Source organism: Anastrepha ludens, chromosome 2 (genome assembly GCF_028408465.1).
Source record: "Anastrepha ludens isolate Willacy chromosome 2, idAnaLude1.1, whole genome shotgun sequence".
NCBI classification, from domain to species: Eukaryota; Metazoa; Arthropoda; class Insecta; order Diptera; family Tephritidae; genus Anastrepha; species Anastrepha ludens.
The window spans coordinates 27,280,839-27,301,923 of record NC_071498.1 but is presented as its reverse complement, the minus strand read 5'-3'; the positions used below and the strand labels follow the sequence as shown (position 1 = coordinate 27,301,923).

General features: G+C 38.7%; 1 protein-coding gene across 1 annotated transcript; it reads right to left on the bottom strand.

Moving 5' to 3' along the window:
- Positions 1–629: 629 nt before the first annotated feature.
- Positions 630–20,435, bottom strand: LOC128866530 (proton-associated sugar transporter A). The gene is made up of 8 exons (XM_054107345.1): positions 19,731–20,435; positions 13,833–14,095; positions 8,381–8,653; positions 8,223–8,324; positions 7,957–8,168; positions 6,591–7,051; positions 3,078–3,252; positions 630–935 (listed from the first exon to the last, which is right to left on the bottom strand). The coding sequence occupies exons 1-8, from the start codon at positions 19,916–19,918 to the stop codon at positions 705–707; spliced, it is 1,905 nt and encodes a 634-aa protein (XP_053963320.1). The 5' UTR covers positions 19,919–20,435; the 3' UTR covers positions 630–704.
- Positions 20,436–21,085: the final 650 nt, after the last annotated feature.

The following is a 21,085-nucleotide window of genomic DNA, read 5'->3' as shown; positions in this document are numbered from 1 at the left end:
TTATTACATTTTTCTTGATTTTAGCGATTATCTAGGTACATCGGAAGTAAAGTTGCTTCTCAGAGTCCGACAGAGCATGGAAAGTGAATTTGCTTCAGGGAGGAGGAAAAAGAGTGTTTTGTGGAATAAGGTGGCGGAAAAAATAAAAACAGTGAATAAAGATTTGAAAATAGACGGGCAAATCGCGCAGCGAAAATTTTCTAATTGTTTCAAAAAACGATTTTTTTTTTTTTGAAAATTGGAAAAGTAATGAATTACAATTACAATAAATTAAAAAGCATTAGCGACTAGGAAAAAAAGATTTATTTTTGGGAATTTTTCGTGATCTTTTTAGCTTTACACGTCTTTTTTTTCTTAAATTTAGCAAAAAACTATCACTTTTTACTTCAAATATATCGTCAACAACTAAACTCAATAATACTTCCATTTTAGTGTAAAACGCGTTCATAAATGCAACAAATCTTTTTGCAAATCGTCAACAAATCTATCAATTGCATCACTTGTCACATTGGCAGTGTTGCCAGCGCTGCAATTACTGCGCATTTATAATGCGTTTCTGAATATACCCTAAATCAGCCCGTAACTGAGTATTTGTACCCATAAAGAGATTAAGATGAGATAGTTTTTTTTTCTGGCGTTTATTGGATTTTTTTATTGGGTTTTCAATAAAGAACAATGAGGACAAAGTATACATTCGAAGGTAATTACAAATCTAAATACATAATTTTGGTTGCGGCTATTGCTCCACAAAAACTTAAAAAGCTTGCGGTGCTGACGACTGCAGTCGTAGTACCGGACATTCTAACTATAGTACCCATACATATTGATAGGATAAACTGCGCAAGAAAGACCATGCTGCTAACAACCGCTATATCTGTACCCAAGCCACGAACAATAGAATCCAATTTAGGTGAACCAGATCCGTCAAGCTCAAACTGAAAAAAGGATATAGAGGACAACAATTTACAAACTTGTATAATAATAGAGTATCCTTGATTTTATTTTTATACATATGCAAATATCTTCTTATATTAAATACAGTACATAAACATGAGATGAACCAATGAGTAAATTCTTAGTTCTGAGAAGTGTTTCACAGTGTGTAGAAAAGCTACTAATTGTATTAATTTTGCTTCGCTGCACATTTACACCAGGCATCTTTTTCTCGCCAAGAGTTAGATTAATTTAAATTTTTTTAAGCTTCCCTCATGTCGGCATTAATTTGATCCATTCCTTCTTCAATCCTGTCCAATTGCTCTGAAAATAGTGTATTGGGTTTACTTTAGATCCTAAGAAGTTCCCAGCAACCATCTTATAAGAGTTTAACTAGTTAACCAGACGAAACGGATGCTCAGTTAAGAGGCGCGCACTAATACATATCAGTATTATAGCTTATACACACAATGGTAGTATTTTGTCCATCCGTCCCCTCACCCACGTGACGGGTATCTCGAGCAAAAAGTGTATATTGCTGAAAACTTGTAGGTATCTGAATCTGCAATTTAAAATCAGTGAAATCGGCCAAAAATTTGTGGTTTGCATGTCGATATCGATATCCTCTAAATGGGAGGAAAAACAGTTTTATGACTAGCTTTTTCATGCCATAAACGCACTCGGAAGTTGTCGATTGTTAGTATCAGAGCAGCGTTGTGGCTAACGTTAGCATGAGGTCTTTTTCATTTTCATTCCCAATATTAGGCCTCTTCTTTTCGCCAAGCGCTAGCAAGCGGCGAATAGATGAAGCAACTGGTATAAATGCACATATATTGGCAACGCGGGAATAGAGCTGCCTTAAAATATATGTGTTTGTAAGATGTGAGTTATACCAGTCTAATGAGCTATAACCATACACGCTAGCGGCGAATCTTGCTCGATAACTTTGTTGTTGCTTTTGCATGCAAATGTTTCATTAAGTTAATTGAGCATAAAGATAGCGATTGTTCGAGCTGTAATGATTGCAGCAGTGTTATTTTTTACAAAATGGGATCACGTTCTGCCACAAAATTTTTACAACAATGCCAACGTCACGCCGTCTGTCAGTAAAATGTTGACAATCTGTTGGTAATATCTAGCTAATCAAGCTCAATATTAAAGTTTTCACTGCTGAATTAACGTGGAAAAGGAATTAGTCTCATGATAGGCTGCCTTCTTCTTATTGATTGAGACGATTTTCGCCGAGCTTAACAAAGGCCGCCAGTCGTTTCTCATCTTACCACCAGCTGCGCCAATGGCAATGGCAAATCTCCGATTGTATTTCTGACATGAAAAAGCTCCTCATAAGAAACCATCTGCCGTTTGGGGCCTGTGATTAATTACATATTGCTTAAATGAACATATGTATTTTTAAAGCAGCGTGGTTAGAACTTCCGCAACCTCTATTTGAAAGGTACCGGGATCAGCATTGTCCAAAAAAATGCTTTTGACATCCTGATTTAAGCGGTACGTTAGGATGTATTCCATATCGTGTTAGTCCTGGACATCCCGAGCAAGTTCTTGCCCATAAGCACACACTTTTGAAAACGAAATGCAAATACATTTTTCCTCCACTTTTACTCAAAATTTCTAGAGTTAACAACCCATTGTCTTGCTAAGGGGGCCGATTTGTCAACTCCAAACTTCAAAAAATGTATTTTTGATTTTTTTCTTTCGTGAAGAGCTTGCGCTTGGCCATGATCAGATTAAAACTGTTAGTATTAAATTTGTTAATTTTAGTGGCTTTCTTGCGGCATATAATTTATTTTATATCGAAACTTCGGTTTAATTATTTTTCATTGATAGCTTACCCTTATAAAAAATACCAAATACGTTCACATTGCAAATAATTAATTTTTCGATTTTTGCCCATTAAGGCGGCACTGTGCGCCAGTTGGGATGAAGGTTATATCTTGGAATGAATATTTTTTCACTATACCAACAGAGTTTTGTTTCGGAGCAAATAAATTGTACACTTCATATTGAATGACCTCATGCATTAATACGTACAGAAAAATAAAAATAGTTTAAACTTTGTCTAAATATTGTATACAAATGTAAATAAATGCATGTAAACATTTAGAGGGAATAATGATTTTACTTACGGTACCCATAGAGTGATAATGTGCAACCAAAAGGTACGGCATAGTAAATAAAGTGGAGTACATGACTCCCGCCGTCCAACTAAATATAATTACGCTCGCTTTAGCTCGAGTCAAAGCCATTAATGTCATACCGACGCTATAGAATAACAATCCGCCAACATACACCACTTTTGCACTGAAATAAGATTAATACACTTAAGATTTTATTATGAATTATCAAATGCACAGTAGAGCAAAACAATTTTTTATACTTTTCTCAAATGCATTAATTTTTAAATTAAATTTTCTCGTTTAAGTTGAATTTGCTATTTTATCCCAATCGATCCCAACGCTACCTGAGAGCAGTTTCGCTAGTTTATAGGCTAAAGGTTATGTTTGATTAACAGTAATAATAATGGTAGTCACTATCCGTTTGCACAAAGTGCTTGGTGTTGGTTCAGAATTTAGTCCTTTTTAATATACAGGATCCGGCACTCAAAGTGTAACCAACTTCAGACCGCTCGCGTCACAGATGCACAGGTATCAGCTGTCTGTTAGTTGGCTAAATGATAGGTATTGTTTAAAAGCACGCGGAAGCATTTTTCCGAGAGTAAACGCGAAAAAAGAAAATCAGTAATGGATTTCAAACGTAATAGTTTGGTTGCATTGTATTTGCCTGGAAAATTACCACCAGCGATTGTTTGTGTGCTCGAGCACCTCAAAGTAAATAAAGTTTTTGTTTATCGCACCATTACTCGTTGCAATGATACTGGTAGCATCGCAAAACGTCATGGAGGTGGTCATCAAAAGACTGCAACATCACGTGAAATGGTTCAAAAAGTAAAGAAACGATTTTAGCGAAATTGCCGACGAAGTGCCAATCAAATGGCGAAAGAACTGAAAATATCTGACTCTATCATCCGTCAGACTTGAAACAGCGAAGAAGTTGCTTTGCTTGGTCGAAAGGCGAGATAATTTTTGAAATTGAGCAATTCGTAAACTTCCAAAACGATATGGATTATTTGACCGACCATTCATATGAGAATCTGAATCCTCGATTGGCCACCAGGAGACAGCACCCGCCAAAGGTAATGGTTTGGGCCGCTGTAACCGCAGATGGGCGCTCTCCAATCGTTTTCATCGAACTTGGTGTCAAGGTAAATACGAAATATTATCGTGAAGCCGTGGGCAAACAAACATTTCGGTGGCAGACCATGGACGTTTTAACATGGCACCATTTCACAAAGCTCGAGTGAACCAAGAATGGCTAAGAAACTATGTACGTTCCGAACTTCATAACGTCCACACAATGGTTCTCAAATTCACCAGACGCGAATCCGATGGATTATTCTCTTTGAGCCATTTTTGAGAACAAGGTCCGAACTAAAAATACCTGCAAGTCACATTCGGGCAACTTGCGATTCGTTTCTGGACCGTCTCAAGGCCATAGTCAAGGCAAAAGGTGGTCATATGGAGAAAAAGTAAGTTGATTTTTAATTTTGTATTATTTTCACACACTTTTTACTTTGAATTGCATAAAAGTAATTTTCCAAACTAAATTTATGGTATTTTTAAGTGGTTACACTTCGAGTGCCGCACCCTGTACAATTTACTCTGTAAATGGTAAATTTGTGTAAATGGAACATTTTTCAGAAAACGTTGAAATAAATAGTGATTCAGAGATATACTGTTTCGAACAGTTTTTAAGGCACCATTGCCCAAATTTACTCATAAGTAACTTTCTATGGCGTCCAAACAGATGGGCTATGCCTCCATGAACTAGGGAAACAAGTAGAAGCACAATGGTATCAAATTACATCAGACTAAAACTCAGTGGTTGCCGTAGTCGAATGGGTTAGTGCGTGACTACCATTCGGCAATTTGTCTGTTAGTCAGGCTAGTGCCATTATAGGCATGGACCTGAGCGATTTCTTTACGTGCTAATGTTTTCCATTTCGCTTATTCAATAATTCAATTCTTAGTCATAGTCGAGTTAAAGTAATTTGGTATTTCATGCTCGGGGTTTCGAACCTGGGTGCTACCTAATAGCTTAACGCACCAACCCGTTCGGCTAACATAATATAAAAGCCGAATAACATAACATAAAGAATATATATTATACATATACACACACTATATATGTTTGCGAATCTATACGATCTACATACATATGTAAATGTTGCTATGAATTCTAGTAGAAATGACGGTTTCTCAATCAAACTTCAGCATAGCTGCCAGAAAAACAAAAAAAAAAAAAGATTTTTCTTCACACGAGCGTCAAACGGTTTGACAAAAACTAAAAAAAACCCATATACAAGCTGTGTGTGAGGTATCAATGAAATTCTTTCTTTATATGAAAGGCCCCCGGTTTAATCTGAACAGATCCGATGAGATCAATTTTTAATGATGCTATTTCATCCGCCTAAATAGGAGTAATGACCTGACTAATGACTTTGACATAGGCCTGCCACGAAAAAGTTTAGTGACCTTACCCTCAAATACATAGCAATGATAATAGATTTACCAGCCAATTTCTGACGGCAATGAAGTAATATCAGCGGAGACTATGTTGATATTTTCATATATCACCTACGCAAGCTCAATTTTTTTGTAAACACATTCCCTGTTTCGTTAGCCTATAAGGTGATTCATTCAAATTCGCTGAAAGCCGATTAACGGTCTAACCAGGCCAGACCTCTAAAATTTTTTCCATGCTCTCTTTTTCTCACTCTCCGAAGCTCAGACAGCAATCAAACGACGTTGTCTATCGTCATAAATATCGACCTCCTGAGCAACGAAATGCCTAGTTCTTATGCATGGGGACGAATTCACTGTCGTGAACTCTCCAGCGAACTTAATAGAACGAATAGACAACGTGATTTTCTCAGCCAATCTAGCACTTCTAACCCTCACAAGTTCATGCTGAAAAAAAATTCAGAAGGTTTAGGCAATAACCATTACTGTTAATCGGCTCTCTGCGAATTTGAAAAATTAGCTAGTTGGCTGACGTAACCGGTGTCATGGCAGCGCTTTATTTACGTAAAAACTGAGACTGTGTTGCAGATATACGAAAAAAATTAACAAGCTCTGATTGGACGACTGTGTGAATACGTGTGATACGAGCGGGCAGAATTATGCTGCTGAATCCCAGATGGCGTGGAAACGGAAGTTACTCGCTCGATTTCGTTTTTCAGCATAGCTGAAATAGCTGGTAATCTATCATCCTTGACGTATGTTGACTGATTGTTTACCAAACTGGTCATCTCGAGTTACACTTCTAAGCTTGGGAGAATCGACTATGAAATGCCACCACGTCCATAAACTTGTATTATCTGTACTTGCCATGATGATTTACCATCAGTGACAGAATAATAAAAATATTATATAAACCGTACTTTACCTTTAATATACATATTTTTTATGAAATTGTTTTCTGTAACAATATATTTCTTCTTTTTTTTTTTGTACTAAACTATGCCTACAAGTCAGAAAATTCTATCTCTCTATTAATAATACAAATGTGAAAAATCTTACCTTAACTTTTGAATCAATTTTTCGATTATTAGAGAGTAACACGCACATGACAATGAATACATTGCCATTCCCCAGCAGCCAAACCGAACACCTTCTTCATATTTGATTTGGGATAATGTGCCTTCAAGAGCTTTGGGATCGCCCATATAAACTGCTTCACCCACAAAATCCGTAAAGTATAACGAATAGCAGACGTGAGCCATCCAACAGAACAAGTTGGTTAAGCAGACCATCCGCAATGAGTGTGGCATATAAATGACCGAGTATAAATAATTAGATAAATTTTCAACTGTCTGAAGAGGTACATCAGTTATGCCGTCTTGATCTGGCTTTGATGTGGGCATATAATTTTGGTCGAAATTTGTCTCCAAAAGGTTTTCGTCATTCCCTTCAAAACTTTTCGCTTCATTCGACTGTCCTTGAAGTTCCAATTTGTCCCCATTTTCCATTGAACTGTTAAGCTGTGACAAAATGAAATGAGAAACAAATACTGTTTTCTCAAAATTACAGTGTAAATAAATATTTATATAAGTGTATATACCAATGACTCATTGCAGCTATGACCACAATTGTATAATATTTGCAACCATTGTCAAAGTTGAAGCCCCTGATTCAAATATAGATTTTTCTTTCGTAGTCGAATGGTTAGTGTATAACTACCATTCGGCAGAGCCCGGGTTCGAATTCCCAGTCATGAACCACCAAACAATAGAGATTGTTTTTTTAATAGTGGTTGCCTCTGGGCAGGAAGTTTGCCTTCCCTTCCGAGTGTATTTCTGCGAGAAAAGGCTCTTCCGAAAAACTATCTGCCATTTAGATCAGATACTCGTAGTTTGGGCCACAAACAGCCAGATAACGCTCACAAATACATATTTCGATTTCGTTATTATGCTAAATAAAACCGTTAAGTAAACAAAATTATTCTTATAGTACCTTGCGCATAGGTGCGCGCGTAATAAAAATTGAAACTGTGTTGTGGCTGTTCGAAATAGCGCAGTTTAAGCTATATCACAGCTCGAAGAAACTAAGGCGCGTTAAAGGTGGTTGCACTAGACCAACAACAATGTTTTGTTCGTTTGATTGTCACGTCAAAGTATAATACAAAGAATGAATTCGGCTTGTTTCATTCCATTCGGTGCTGATAGCCACATGGACGCGGCAAAAGAAAAAAAGAAATCAGCCGATTTACCGATACCACCTTTAATAGATTCGCCGTGAAAAAAACACTGTTTTGAGCTATGATGTAGCTTCGCTGCTTAAACATTATAAGTTGTTACTGAATTGCGAGATAAAAAATTTTTGAGCATTACTGATGTATACAAACTTGTAAATACTATACATACACATATATATAGATTATTCTTACCATCTCGTTGCTACCCGCTATTTGATTCATGGAGCCGTATGTTTCCATAAGTGGATCATCTGCGTCAAGTTTTTGATGCTTCCCATATTTAGTGTTGGTGAGAACCCATAATGGAATTTCTTTAAAACTCGTTATAGTCAACGTTACGCAAAAAGCAAAAATGAAGGTGACCAAGGTGAAAACAGTTTTTATGTGGCCGCCAAGTTTTTTCCCTAAACCCAAACAAAAAAATGTAAATGCTACAAAACTTATATTAGTATAAATACCAATTACTGTTGTATCCCAGTCCACGGCTCCCATTGAGTATCCCATAAAGCCGCCTAAACCAGCCATGATTGTAAAAGTAGAAAGTCCTCTAACATGATCCTCTAATAAAAGCCTTAAAGTTATAGTAAATATTATACGAAAAGCAGTTGTTTGTCACCTGGAAGACATATATCTAGTAAATATGCTCGGGAAGGGCTTTGACATGCGTCCGCATCGAAGTCAAGGAGAACTGTTCCCAATATAGTAAAAAAAATTCCCCATGGATGTTTATTTTTTGCTGAGACGCTCTGTTTATCTTCTGAAGCAGTTACTGGAAGTGAATGTACTTTGAGGTTTGCGTTTGTTGTATTTACAGCAGAATCGAATGGTTCTTGATAGTCATCACCGAACCAGTATCCCAAATTTTCTCCATTAGGTATTAAAAGAAGTCCTGTTTGAAATTTATAATAAAGAAGACAAGATTCTAATGATGTAAGAACTGTACTGTATTAAAATACCGTCACTGCAATATTATCAAATAAAATTACTTTAATTATTTTTGTTTTTTAAGGCGGATATATTATACAACATCTTTGGTTTGCCCGTTTGGGGCATAAGTGAACATTTATCCGGAGTGCCAAGTTTAGAGCAGGCCACATATGTGCATATATATATTTGCTCATGAAAAGCACGTGGACTTTCATTGGAATACGTGGAAATCGTTGGAATACGCAGAATCTGCACATTTCTATTTGCCGCCGATAATAGTTGCGGCAATAGCATTCGGCATTTATATGCTAAGAGTTTAAAAACCCAATTTGGATCAAGAAAAATAAATTCACAATTTACGTTTGCTACCGTGTTGGCAGGGATGATAGATTGTAAGGTTTCATGGTAAAAAGATGTTTAGAGGGTGATATTTAGCAGACCGTTATTCGGCTCTGAGGGAATTTCTCAGAATCAGCAGATGGGCTGACGTCACTTGATATGTGTTTAAAAAAATTTAGCTTGTGTTAGTGTTATACGAAATAAATCAACCAATGGCACTTCGTTGCCATCTGAACAACGATGGATTGGACGAGTGTGTGAATACATGTGAAATGATCGTTCAGAATTCGGCTGCCGAATCTCCCAAGTGACATAGCAGCCAAAGTTCCCCTCACAATTTTCTTTTTCACCATAGTTAAATAGCAAACCTCGTCAAGGATGATAGATTAAGTGTATCAACAAATCGTTCCGCCTAACCATTTGGCATTGGGTAATATAGACTTAAACAAACATGTTGAGTAGCGTATATTTGGAAATCGGTACCTAGAAAAAAATTCCCTTTAAATATTGATGGTTGGGGGAATAGAGATCGACTTATTTATCACTATTTCTGGCTATTTTAGAAATAATACCCACTGAAAGGCCCTGCGTAGTCGATGTATAAGCATTGTCATGGTCCATCAGGTGTAGACCATGGTCTTAACGTTGTTTTTATTGTAAGTTTTACTCTAGATGAGCATTGGTGCAATCTTTTACAAAGTGTATTATGTTTTTATCTATTGCGGGCCAACATAGATAGCTATGAGCAATCGCTTTTGTTCGTTCTGAAATTCGTTAGAATTAGCTTTTTGTAGGTTCTAGCTATCGCGATCTGATTGCCTACCATTATATAATCTTTGGCAACGGTAATATATTTTTTTCGGGCAAGATATTGCTTCATGTCTACATATATATTCTAGAGCTTTTTGCAGAACTCTGGAAAATTTTTCAATACTGGATCTCTTGCAATTTCGTTTTATAGATTTTCCTGCATTTTCTGTTAAAATTGTGTTTACCACATTTTCTAGTTTTGGCCAACGCTACGGCGGGCAGAATGTTATTCAGAGAAGCATTCTCTGATGCTTGAGTGTGCCAGAGGGTATTTAGCGACGCAAAGGAAGGTGAGGGAGAGACGATGAGTGTGAGGCCACCCCAGCAAAAATCGGGTGTTAAGAGGCAAAGCTTCCTTCATTAATGGACTCAAAATTGATGAGGGACTGTATCATTCAGCGAAGTCACTAAGCGGGCAGGCTTCAATATCTTTAGGGTTGTCGCAATGGTGCCATTCCCAGGGAGGAATGAAAGAAGGTAACGTCCACTTTCTGTGCGGTTTTCATGAAGGTGGTGAGTGCCGAGTGGCACTTTGGCACATGCGCCGATTATCGATTGGATTGTATGTGCAGGGCGGAAGTGGCATTGAGGCGGGAGGTCTGGAAGGGAGCCAAGCTGGAAGTGATCATAATGTATCTGCATCTGCGCCCGCGTGTGCATGCCTGGCCCGAACCTCCTATTCGGAAGGAGACGGAAGAAATTCACCGTTAGTGTAACCCGAAATTTATCACGCACACCGGGAAGGTGGTTGTGGTGAAGAGGTCCGAGGAATCGGCAGACGCTCATTCTTCTAAATACAGAGTACCTCGGACCGTTCACTGAAACAAAAGGGGTAATTATCTATGGCTTCGAGATGGCAGTCCTAAAAGACGTTAACGGGGTCTGACTTCAGCTGCAGGCCACTGTTCGACAGGACTGAGAAGGGGAGAGTTCTGGCGTAGGACAGAAAAGCTTTGCCGCTTGAGAAAAGTGGACCCGATTACGAAATTGTGACTAAGCACTAACAGTAATCCGGAGATCTGGGCGAAAAGTGAATTATTGATGGTGTGTAGGTGTGCAGATAAACCAAGCTCCTGCAAACTCATCAGAAAGGTACTCAAAACATTTTTTTTTTATTTTTGCAATGAAGACATTATAACGGTGAACCTAGAAGGCCATACCGGAGAACTTTGGCCAGATTTTATGGCACACAAGAACGAGGTGGAGGTAGCCGCAATCAAAGAAGCAGTTGATTGCTTTATGTGATTACTGTTGATTGCTTTGTGTGATTACTGTCAAGGAGGTAAACTTTGGTAAAAGTGGGTTTCACGTCAATTCACGAGGGCTGGGTTAGTGCACGAACTAGCAAAGTTCTGAGATGCGTTTGGGTACGGTAGACCGGGTGCGTTCGAGGCAAATTTTAAAGCTAACAAAGCTACAGCTTTACAAATTTGTGGGTGCCAGTTTAGAATGTAGGAGGATGAGTTGGAATCATCTTAGTACCTTTTCCTCAGCTGCCCTGCTCTCACTGGGCTGAGATTCAAAAATCTCGGCTCTCAATTGTTTTAAACCTTCGGTTAAACCTTAATTTTTAACTCTAACGCTTTAATTACAAGGAATAAGCGCGCCAGTTTCTTTCTCATTCTAACACCCGCCAGTTGGATACACTATGGTAAATAAAGCCAAGCCCTTCTCCAACTGATCTTTTCTACGCATAGGAGGTTTTCCTCTTCCTTTGCAGCCATCAGCTGGTACCGCATTTATTACTTTCAGTACCGTAGCGTTTGTATCCATTAGAACGACATTAACTAGCCAACGAAGCGGCTGGATCTTTATTCGCTATACTATGTCCATGTTTTCGTAAAGCCCATACAGCTCACTGTTTCATCGCCTGCGATACTCGCCGTCGGAAACGTGCAAAGGACCAAAAATCACCAGCAGAATCTTTCTCTCAAACACTCCAATGGACGTCTCATAAGGTGTCAGTTTTGTTCGTTGAGAGAGGACTTTACTGTTTACTAGTTTCTAAATGTGCAACTCGTATTTTCTGGTAACTTCTGTCTTATGGTCTGACATTCATTTTTTATTTTAGTACCTCATTCCTTTGGTGTTGTTGCCAGACTTTTCGCGAATGTGTATGATTAGTCGCAATATGTAAAATATTTCTATGCTGGAAAAATACAAGGTGAGGCAGTTCTAACGATATCTAAGCTGAAAGAATTTCTACAGAGAGCTCTACGATAGGAAGATCGAATGCATACTTAAAAAAAGAAGGGTTGCTCTTAGTGAATGCATCACTCTTCAATTTAACTGCATAAAGAAAGCGACCCGCTTCAAATTGTAAATTGTTAGACCTCAAGTAAAAGCTGCATTGTCATATACGATAAAATTAACAGTCAATTTCTAAAATTATAACTTTAAGGATTTCAGCTATAATATTTTACCAAGGTTTAGGACAAAGTTGCATAAAAAAGTCAGTTCCATAAAAATGTAACACCATAATTTCGCTCAGCTTTAAAAAACCTACACTGGTCAGGTCGCCACAGCTTAAGTTCAACTGCAGCACTTCTGAGTGAATCCCGCTGCCGACCCTATTATTTCGTCTTGAGCTGTCTTTCCCTCAGAAGAGGATGGGCCTTGAACCGAAGTGTACGACCAGTGCCAATGCTATGCGCAGTTTTAAGCCCCTTCTGTTACCTATAGTCGTTTTGCACGCATATAGAGCAATGGACGTTTTTCTGTACATATGTACTATATCATAGATGTTTCGGTTGGATGGTTCGCTTCATCAGTTCTTAACGATGGGTTGAGCGTACCGAGAGAAGTGCGTTTATGAAAAGAAACTGGCAGTGACGCTTTGTATTTTGTCCAGTCAGTTTTCCTCCTATTACTATAACGTGACAGGGTGACTGAATATAATTCGCAAACGATGTTTCTTATGACTCAAGGTTCTTAGACAAAACGAGTTTCTCCACCGTATTTGCCTAGGCGCAGAAGAAAAGATCGAATGCTATCTTTGAGTAATGCAAGTTAATTTGTAAAATCCGCCTCAGTTTCAGAAAGAGGGAGGTCAATTTCTATTGGTCCCAGGATTTCGCCCTCAGTTGTAGCAGGAACAGTGGGATCAAAGTCTGCTTCCTCGGGTTTAGACACTAGGAGTTAGTCTACCTGTAGACAAAGCCAACGTAGGCGGAGCATGTGTCGCTTTCGGGCGCCACATTCTATCTAGTACATTCACTGAGAGGTGGATCTGAGGTTCACTTGTAGTGCTTTCTGAGAGTATGCAATGGACGAGATTAAGTTGCCTGGAGGAGAAGGTCTGCTCTGAGCGGTGCCCATATACCTCCATCGGTTCAACATGTTCACCCGAGTTGCTTCTCTTTATCCTCGCCAAATCAAACTATCCTTCACTCATCGGCGAATAGTCTTGCATTGCATAGGTGGATAAGCCCCCTAGGTTCGCAGCCTACTAGAAATATCAGCCCTATGTACAGCAACCAGGCCTTAACTGTCACACAGAGGAGATGACCCTTTTGTAGTGCTTGATTCCATCTTTATCGCAGCCGGTATCTCGAATAACCGGTTCCGAGCCAAGGTATCTCAGAAGAATACACTTATAAACCTCATAGAAACCCATTATATGAGAGAGAATGGAGATATGTTTCCATTCTTCGTTAAGTGTGCCTTCACCACCTCGCTAAAAGCTTTGGGGTGCCAGATATCTTTGCCTTTTGGAGGCCGGTTTCTTCCGCGCTGAAGAGCGTGGAGCATCGAGAGTATGCTTTTCGTCACTTTCCCCTACTTAAGGCTAGTCGCTCGTAATGAAAACTTTTTTCGCTCTAGGTAAGCTAAAGTTGGCATAATAATTTAAGTGAATAATGAGTGAAAAGAACTTAATGAAATATTGGTAACACAAATATTATTTAAGAACTCACTGAATAAATTTTCGGATCCATTTTAGCCGAACTTATCCATGTCGTAGGTTCACTGTGTTTATTAATTACTTTACTTACCCATAATAACCCCCATTGATAATAAAATTATGAATGGTCTTCGTCTACCCAAATTCAGCTTGCAGCGATCGCTCATAGAGCCTAAGAGAGGGCACGCAAAGAATCCTACTAAAGGTGATAATGCCCAAACCAATGTCATATGTTGATGTTCTATACCAATTTTCAGTAAAGTTGGTGAAACGAACGCTGTTTCAGCAGCATACGAAAACTCAATTCCCATGACGGCCGCAGATATTCTTACCAATTCCAAACGGGTTTTATGCCTGTTAAAAATAAAAAATAATAAATTAGAATCCAAATTTTTTTGAGAGCGAAATTTATATATTTTTGGGTATTTAGCAGCAGATGCTGGTAGGCAATTACTCCGTTAAAATGAAATTACTTTATGGTAAATGAAATGAATGATGTGAAGAAAAAGTGTTTTTTAATAGTTGTCGCCCCTGTGGCAAACCTCCGAATGTATTTCTGCAATGAAAAAGCTCCTCGTAAAAAATATCTACCGTTCGGAGTCGGCTTAAAACTGTAGGTCCCTCCATTTGCATTTACTGGCAACAAAAACTGAGCGGATGAGATACTAAAAGATAATAAAAGATACAAAACAGAAAAAGGCGAGACAGGAGTCGCCAGAAAATACGAGTTGCCAAATCTAGAAATGATGATAGTTATTAAGCACATGTATGTATACAAGTAGAGCGAAGGGGACTTACTTGAGTCTTTCTCCCCTCAATAGTGGGCGCTCCGTTGGTGCTCTCTAACAGGGTGAAGTGCCTCGAACTTATACTTGACAGAGGGCTAACGTGGAAGTCTACATTGAGGAGAAAATTAGGGATGCAACAGTCGCTTTGTATGGATGTAGGGGCGCTATCGGCAAAAGACGGGGCCTCTCCCCTAAAGTGACGTTTGTTGTACGGAGTCATTGTCTGATAGAACTCGCTGGAAGGGATGACATCAGTTAAGAAGCAGGAGATGATCCAAAGGTCTGCCCTCATTGCCACTCCTCCTACCCTAGCGCTCAAAGCTATGCTGAATGTAGCACTCGTAGACATTGCCGAAAAAACTGCCGCTGCACGCGCCGAATCAGATTGAGGTGTTCGGGTCATAAGCTAGATTTAAGGTACGGGCACTCTAATGTTCTTAAAAACTTTGAGTTTATTCCCATGGTGCTGGATCATTGTACACCCTCGCTAAGTCTGAGCGGACCATTCATATTCCCTCAAGGGAGGAGTGGCGGTGTGCAACATTTGAAGGCAAGGCATGGCAAGCATGTTTACGGATGGCTGGAAGTTGGATGGAAGAGTTGGTGGGGGCTCCCCATCAGGCTCAAATTTAGGCTTCTGGACCACTGTAGGCTTTTCAATCGGAGATGGCATCAAGTAAGGAAGCCGGGGATTGGTTATTTACTTCTGTAATTACTATAAAATATGTATATATCTACTCCGACAGCTAAGCGGCAATTAGTGGCTCGGGCTCGTTGTTTGCACGTTCAAAATTAGTCGGGGAATACCTCACTTCTCTCTCGATGGCATCCGAATACTTCGATATTAGGCTCATTTTGGTTCCCGGTCACAGCGGCATAGAGGGTCTGATGAGCTGGCTAGGCAGGGGACCCTCGATATGGTTTCATCGCAAAATGAGAAGATTGGGATTCCCTTAAGAATCTGTGGTGTGCTTCTAGAAAGATAGACTTCGCACCAACTCAGCGAGCGCTGCGCTAGTGCGCAAAAGTGGAAAGTCACGAAATCCTTCTGGACACGGGTAGACCGGGGGCGCTCGAGAGAATTTCTTAGGTTAACAAAGCCGCAGCTCTCGAATTCGGTAAGTAAACTTACCGGGCATTGTGCGTTAAGTACCCATGTGGTGACCCTTGGGATTTTTTCAAGTCCTTTCTGGAGGACAGGGTGGAATGATCTCAGCACCTTTTTCGCCACGTAGCATTGAAATTGTTAATCCAGTTGTAGCATCCGGAAGGACAAATTGGATCCAATGGATCGCAAGACTCCAAAGTTACGACTTCGAGATCGAGCATCGTAAAAGAGAACAACATGGAAATGCTGAAGCTCTATGTCAGCGACCTTGTGCTATAGAGTACAGGCATTGTTCCAATGTCGAGAGGTCCGAGGGGACAGTTGACATCAGATTAATGCAGTTGCAACCCGATGATGAATGGGAACCCAATGCTATAAAAAACCCGAAATGGCGTTAGAAAGTAAGACATATTGGGTGCAATGGAATAGCCTTAAAATTATTGATGGGTTCTCCAAATTTGCGTGCTTGAGCTTTGATTTTAAAATAACTACTATTCTACTATACCAACATTTAACCCTTTACTTGCAGTAGTAGATGGTTGAGATATTTTGTCATGCTTTCATTTATTGCATTTAATAGAAAAAAATCAATATACTCAAGGTGAAGGCAGTATAACAAAAACAAAATTTACATGTATTTGTATTTTCTTTTGGCTTTCAGATATTCAAAGGAAATTGATTATTTCTAAGGCCGATAAATTCGCTTTGACAGAAATAATTTATTTTCAGAGCATTGTTGCTGATTAGAATGAAAAATACTTTCATGTCCAAATTGGATAAATGTGCATATGTAAAGCAGAAGAAACGAGAAATGTGTGCTACGCGTCTCACATTTCAGAAATTGTAGAACTATAATAGGCGTTAGCCCTACGTTATTCAAAATACGCTTAAAATATCTGGGCGCACCACAGTTTGATGGTTTGGAAGATATCTCAGCAGTATGAAAATGCCTCCTTAAATTCACAATAGAAACAAACACTTAACTAATTAATTCCTCCGAACCCGTCCATGCTTAACTATAAGTTTTACCTAACCTAACCCAATTTATAGAATTTCAAACAATTTTAATAAAAAACTAACAAAAAATGTATTAAATTAAAATTAACCCCTTTTGTTATTAAACTACAAAATAAATAAAACTCTTTCAGTAAAAATTGAATATTATTAATATTAGTATCCTGCTAACCTCCTCATTGCTTTTGCACGGTGCAAAAACAACAGCACAGAACCGAGTACGATGGAAGAGTCTTGTCGAGGCCCTATGCTCCCGAGAGGAGTGAACACGAAAAAAGAACCCTCTCATTGCTACCAATGTAAAATCCTCTCCATTTTGTGGCTCTTATGAAGCGCAGGATTGGTCCTATCCACAGGCCAGACAGTTACGTAAGAGAATTGAAAAAATATTTACTTAGAAAGCCTGCTCTAATTTTAGCTAACGCTAGACAATTGCAAAGGAAGTGCACCACTGTTTCTTCCTGATCTCTAAAACTTCTACAATATTCATGTAAAAAAACTCCTAGTCTCAAGGACCTAGACCTAGGACTTTCAAGATTTTCTATTCTTGAAAGGCTTAACAGTTCCCTTGTCTTTTTTTTATTTATTTTCGACCATAGTCACTTTGCTGTTACGCATGTGCCTTAATCTCTCCGTGGCCTATTGACTTCTTGGATAATGTTATTCTTAATTATTAATTTGCTCGTGGCCATAGGTATCCCAATGGTACTTCTATCACTGAACACTTGAAGAGTAGTGCCTTTCCTGGCTAGCTCACTGGATTTAGAATTTCCCTCAATGTCTCTATTTTCCGGAATCCAAATAAGGCTGACCTTGAATATGGCACAAATATAATTGAGGGCTATCCGGCATTCCTGTGAATGTATATTTAGATACATAGCCACTTTTTTTAGCTAGAACTTCTGCGTAATAGACGCTGCAGTAGTCTGATAGTTAAACATATGAAATTGAAATTTCAATTGGTCGAGCCAAGGAACACCAAGAGATTTGGTGCCTCCTAAAACACTCAGGCTCTACACTTAGAGCTCTGGAAAGAGGGTAGATAGTCAAGGAGGGAAGGAGAAAAGTATCAGAGAAAGAGATAGGAAAGAATAGAGCCAGAGACAGAGATAGTTAGTCCTGCGAGAATTTTCCAGATTCTTTGGTAAATCTGTAAATATCCTCCAGTTTTAGAGAACGAATATTACTCATTCTCACGACATCGGATCCCAAAACTCGTAGTCTTACTCTAGCAAAGTGCTCAGTGCTATCCGCCTCCTCCAAGTAAGACAGGCACATTGGGTCTTCATTGATTCCTATGGTGGTCATATGCTGACCCCATGGGTTGTGTCCTGTAATAATACCGACCATCAACCGAACGTCTTTCCTTCCAAGTTTTAGTAGAAAGTTTGATAGTTCTCTGTTCGGACTTGTCACAAAACACTTTGCAGTTCTGCAGCATTCTAGACCGGACCATCGCTCTTTATGTAAATTGCATACATAATCACTAATCCAATTCATAATTCCCGCGGAACTGATTCCGATTATTGTCTCTGGCCCTTGTAGGGGAACCACTGATCCACGGTTGGCCAATTCATCGGCAATTTCGTTTCCTTGAACACCGGAGTGTCCTGGAATCCATATAAGTACAAGCCTGTTCTGTCTTGCAATAGAATTAAGCTTCTTCTTACATTCTTGAACAATCTTTGACTGTCACTGAAAACTCCAATCTGTTTCCCGCTCCATCTCCTCTCGATTATGAAACGGATAGTTCAAGCCCTAATTCCTTCGAAAATACTCCATAGCCAACCTTATCGTCTAGCTTGGAACCGTTTGTATAGAAATTTAATTCCCCTCCTTTCTCTATGGCCTCGATGTCTGCCACTTTCTTCTTGAGGGTATGCTCGTCTTAAAGAGTCTGTCGAAGTTGAGTCAAAGAATATAATAGTCTAGTGACTAGTTTGTGACTATTCAGAGTGTGCAAAATAGCGACGTGGCCAAACCACCGGTCTTGCCATAGCGCCATACTATCATATTAAGTCTAAGTGCCGAGGCGTCGGCCACGTGCGATTTAGTGCAGGCAAGTTGATTACTGATTTGTGTAGTGCTCCCTCACATTTTATTCGGCAGAAAATTCGTTTGAAAATACCATCACATTCTCCGTTTTTGCATTTGTGATTACGAGACCTGATTACATCTTCAATTCTCTTTCATGCTCCCCACGTTTTTCATTTTCTCATAAATTGCTTTTAAACCAGAAATTATTAAAATATATTCTCCAGATAAATTGTTCAGTTATGTCCCAAATGGAAAGGCCAAAAATAATTTGTATCCGTTTTCATAGAGATACCATACAAAATTAATAAAAATAATTTTGTTTAATGTTTAATGAGGCGTAGCAATGCATGCCGGGTAAAATTTAGTTTTTGAAGAGTATTTAGTATTCATCATCAACCAGATCTCATCAGCAATAAGAGAATAATAACGAAAGCGGCCCAGGAAGGGTTCAAGAGAAAGATTTTTGCACCTTTGCATGTTGGCGACGGCGAATATGGCAGACGGTGAAACCATGAGGTATCTGTACGGTGGCATAGACATGTGCAGCGAAACCGCTGACTAGTCCATATCTTACGAATGCCTACAAACACTGTGACCTTGAAAGTGTACTGCTGGTAGTAGCAGAAGAGTACGAAGGCTTCCTTTGTGCTAGAAAGATCTAGTGAAGAGGAGGGCGTCGGTTATCACTTGGAAGAAAGTACTGAGCGGCTCTGTTGAATTTGACTAAAATCTCTCAGGCATTTAACACGCCAATCATTCCGTAGATACAATCGCGTTTTGTAATAACAGGCAATGGCAAACCTTCAAGTGTATTTCCGCCATTCGGAGGCAATATAAAACTGTAGACCCCATTTATGGAACAACATCAAGGAGCACCTCACAAATTGGAAGAAAAGTTCCACCAAACATCCAAGAAAGGATGTAGGCGTTAATTATATGTTTATTCAATATATTAATTTTATTATAACCATTTTTTAGTATTTGTATTGTTATTTTTATCTTTTATTAACTTTATTCACACATTTTGTTCTTTCACATTTACCTGTATATATGCGAATAGTCCTGAGCTGCGCTTGCATTCCCTTTTAAATGATCTGTTGCGGTATTTTTTGCGGCTTCAAAAATATTTATGGAATTTTCTTCCTTGAATTTTGAAATTCTCTCTTTTAGCGAATCGCGCCAATCATGCAGACGGCCAGATATTCCTTGGTACTCATGCAATTTCTCCATTGAAAGTTGTGTGTATACAAACTGTACAATATTTTTTATAAATACTGTTTTAACAACAGCTTTCAGCGAAATTTAAATTTATTACAAATAAGTATTTTTTTTATTTTTTACACAACTCGATTTCATTTTAAGCATATCACATCTTCACTATATTATATTTTTTAAATTATATTTTATTTTATCCAGAATGCACGGAAGAAAAAATAAATGTAGGATTGGTCCTGCCGATCAACTAAATAACATTTACAAATATTTATGTATTTCTAGTCATATGTATATATATGTATATAAATATGTAACTTCATATGTATCGCTCACAAGCATGCGCTTAGTTATTTTTGATTATTGAAATTATATTCCCGAGTAACACAGTGTATCACACTTGCACACACTTGCATTGCAGAACCGTCTTAGATGCATCTGACTTGTAATGTTTCCAAATAAACATGTAGCTTTATTTTCGCCCAAACTTTTGAAATCTTTAACAACGTTAATGTTTTGTACAGGGTCTTTGTCATTGAAAGGGGAAAATGGTATATTCTTTTTCATTTGTACAGTTACCACCCACCGAGTTACTTATGTATGTATATTGCTCAATTTTATTCGTATATGCAAATACATCCTCACACACGCCAGCGCATTTTCTAACACACAAAATTCTAAATTAAATTACAAAGCTATTTCAATAAGTACGACAACATGGGACACAATATTAGGGTTGAACGAATTCCCAAACAAATGTTTTATATATCGAAAAGATATGAATTTATTACATTGGTTGTAGCAAAGGAAAAAAATAGTGTCAGATTATATAGCGATATCGTCGTATTTGCTAAACATTTAAACTTTTTTTTACGAGAAGGAAACATCGAGAGCCTTACCCCATTAGTGTGGGCCTTTAACCCGAACTAAACCTCCTACCGTCAAAGTACCGATCACCCCGGTACAACCGTTAAGTATTCGTCGGGAGGTGGTTTGAGCACTAAACTCAACGTCCGTTTTTGTCCTGATGCAATACGTCGAAAGTACCATCTGCTTGTTACCACCCACTGCTTAGGTCATTCGATGACAGAGCCACCCCTGTCATAACAATACTCCCCCACCCACCATGTCTCTGTCCATACCATAGAAAGGTAAGTTTCTATGTCCGGTATCGTCAGTTTACCT

What these genes read in the sequence shown, in the direction of transcription:
- LOC128866530 (XM_054107345.1), bottom strand. Translation starts at nt 19,918, where the DNA reads ATGGAGAAATTGCATGAGTACCAAGGAATATCTGGCCGTCTGCATGAT. An exon ending in ATCAATGGGGGTTATTATGG is followed by an intron (nt 8,654 to 13,832) that starts GTAAGTAAAGTA and finishes AATTTCAAACAG; the next exon opens with GACTTCTTTTAATACCTAAT. An exon ending in TAGCGGGTAGCAACGAGATG is followed by an intron (nt 7,052 to 7,956) that starts GTAAGAATAATC and finishes ATTTTGTCACAG; the next exon opens with CTTAACAGTTCAATGGAAAA.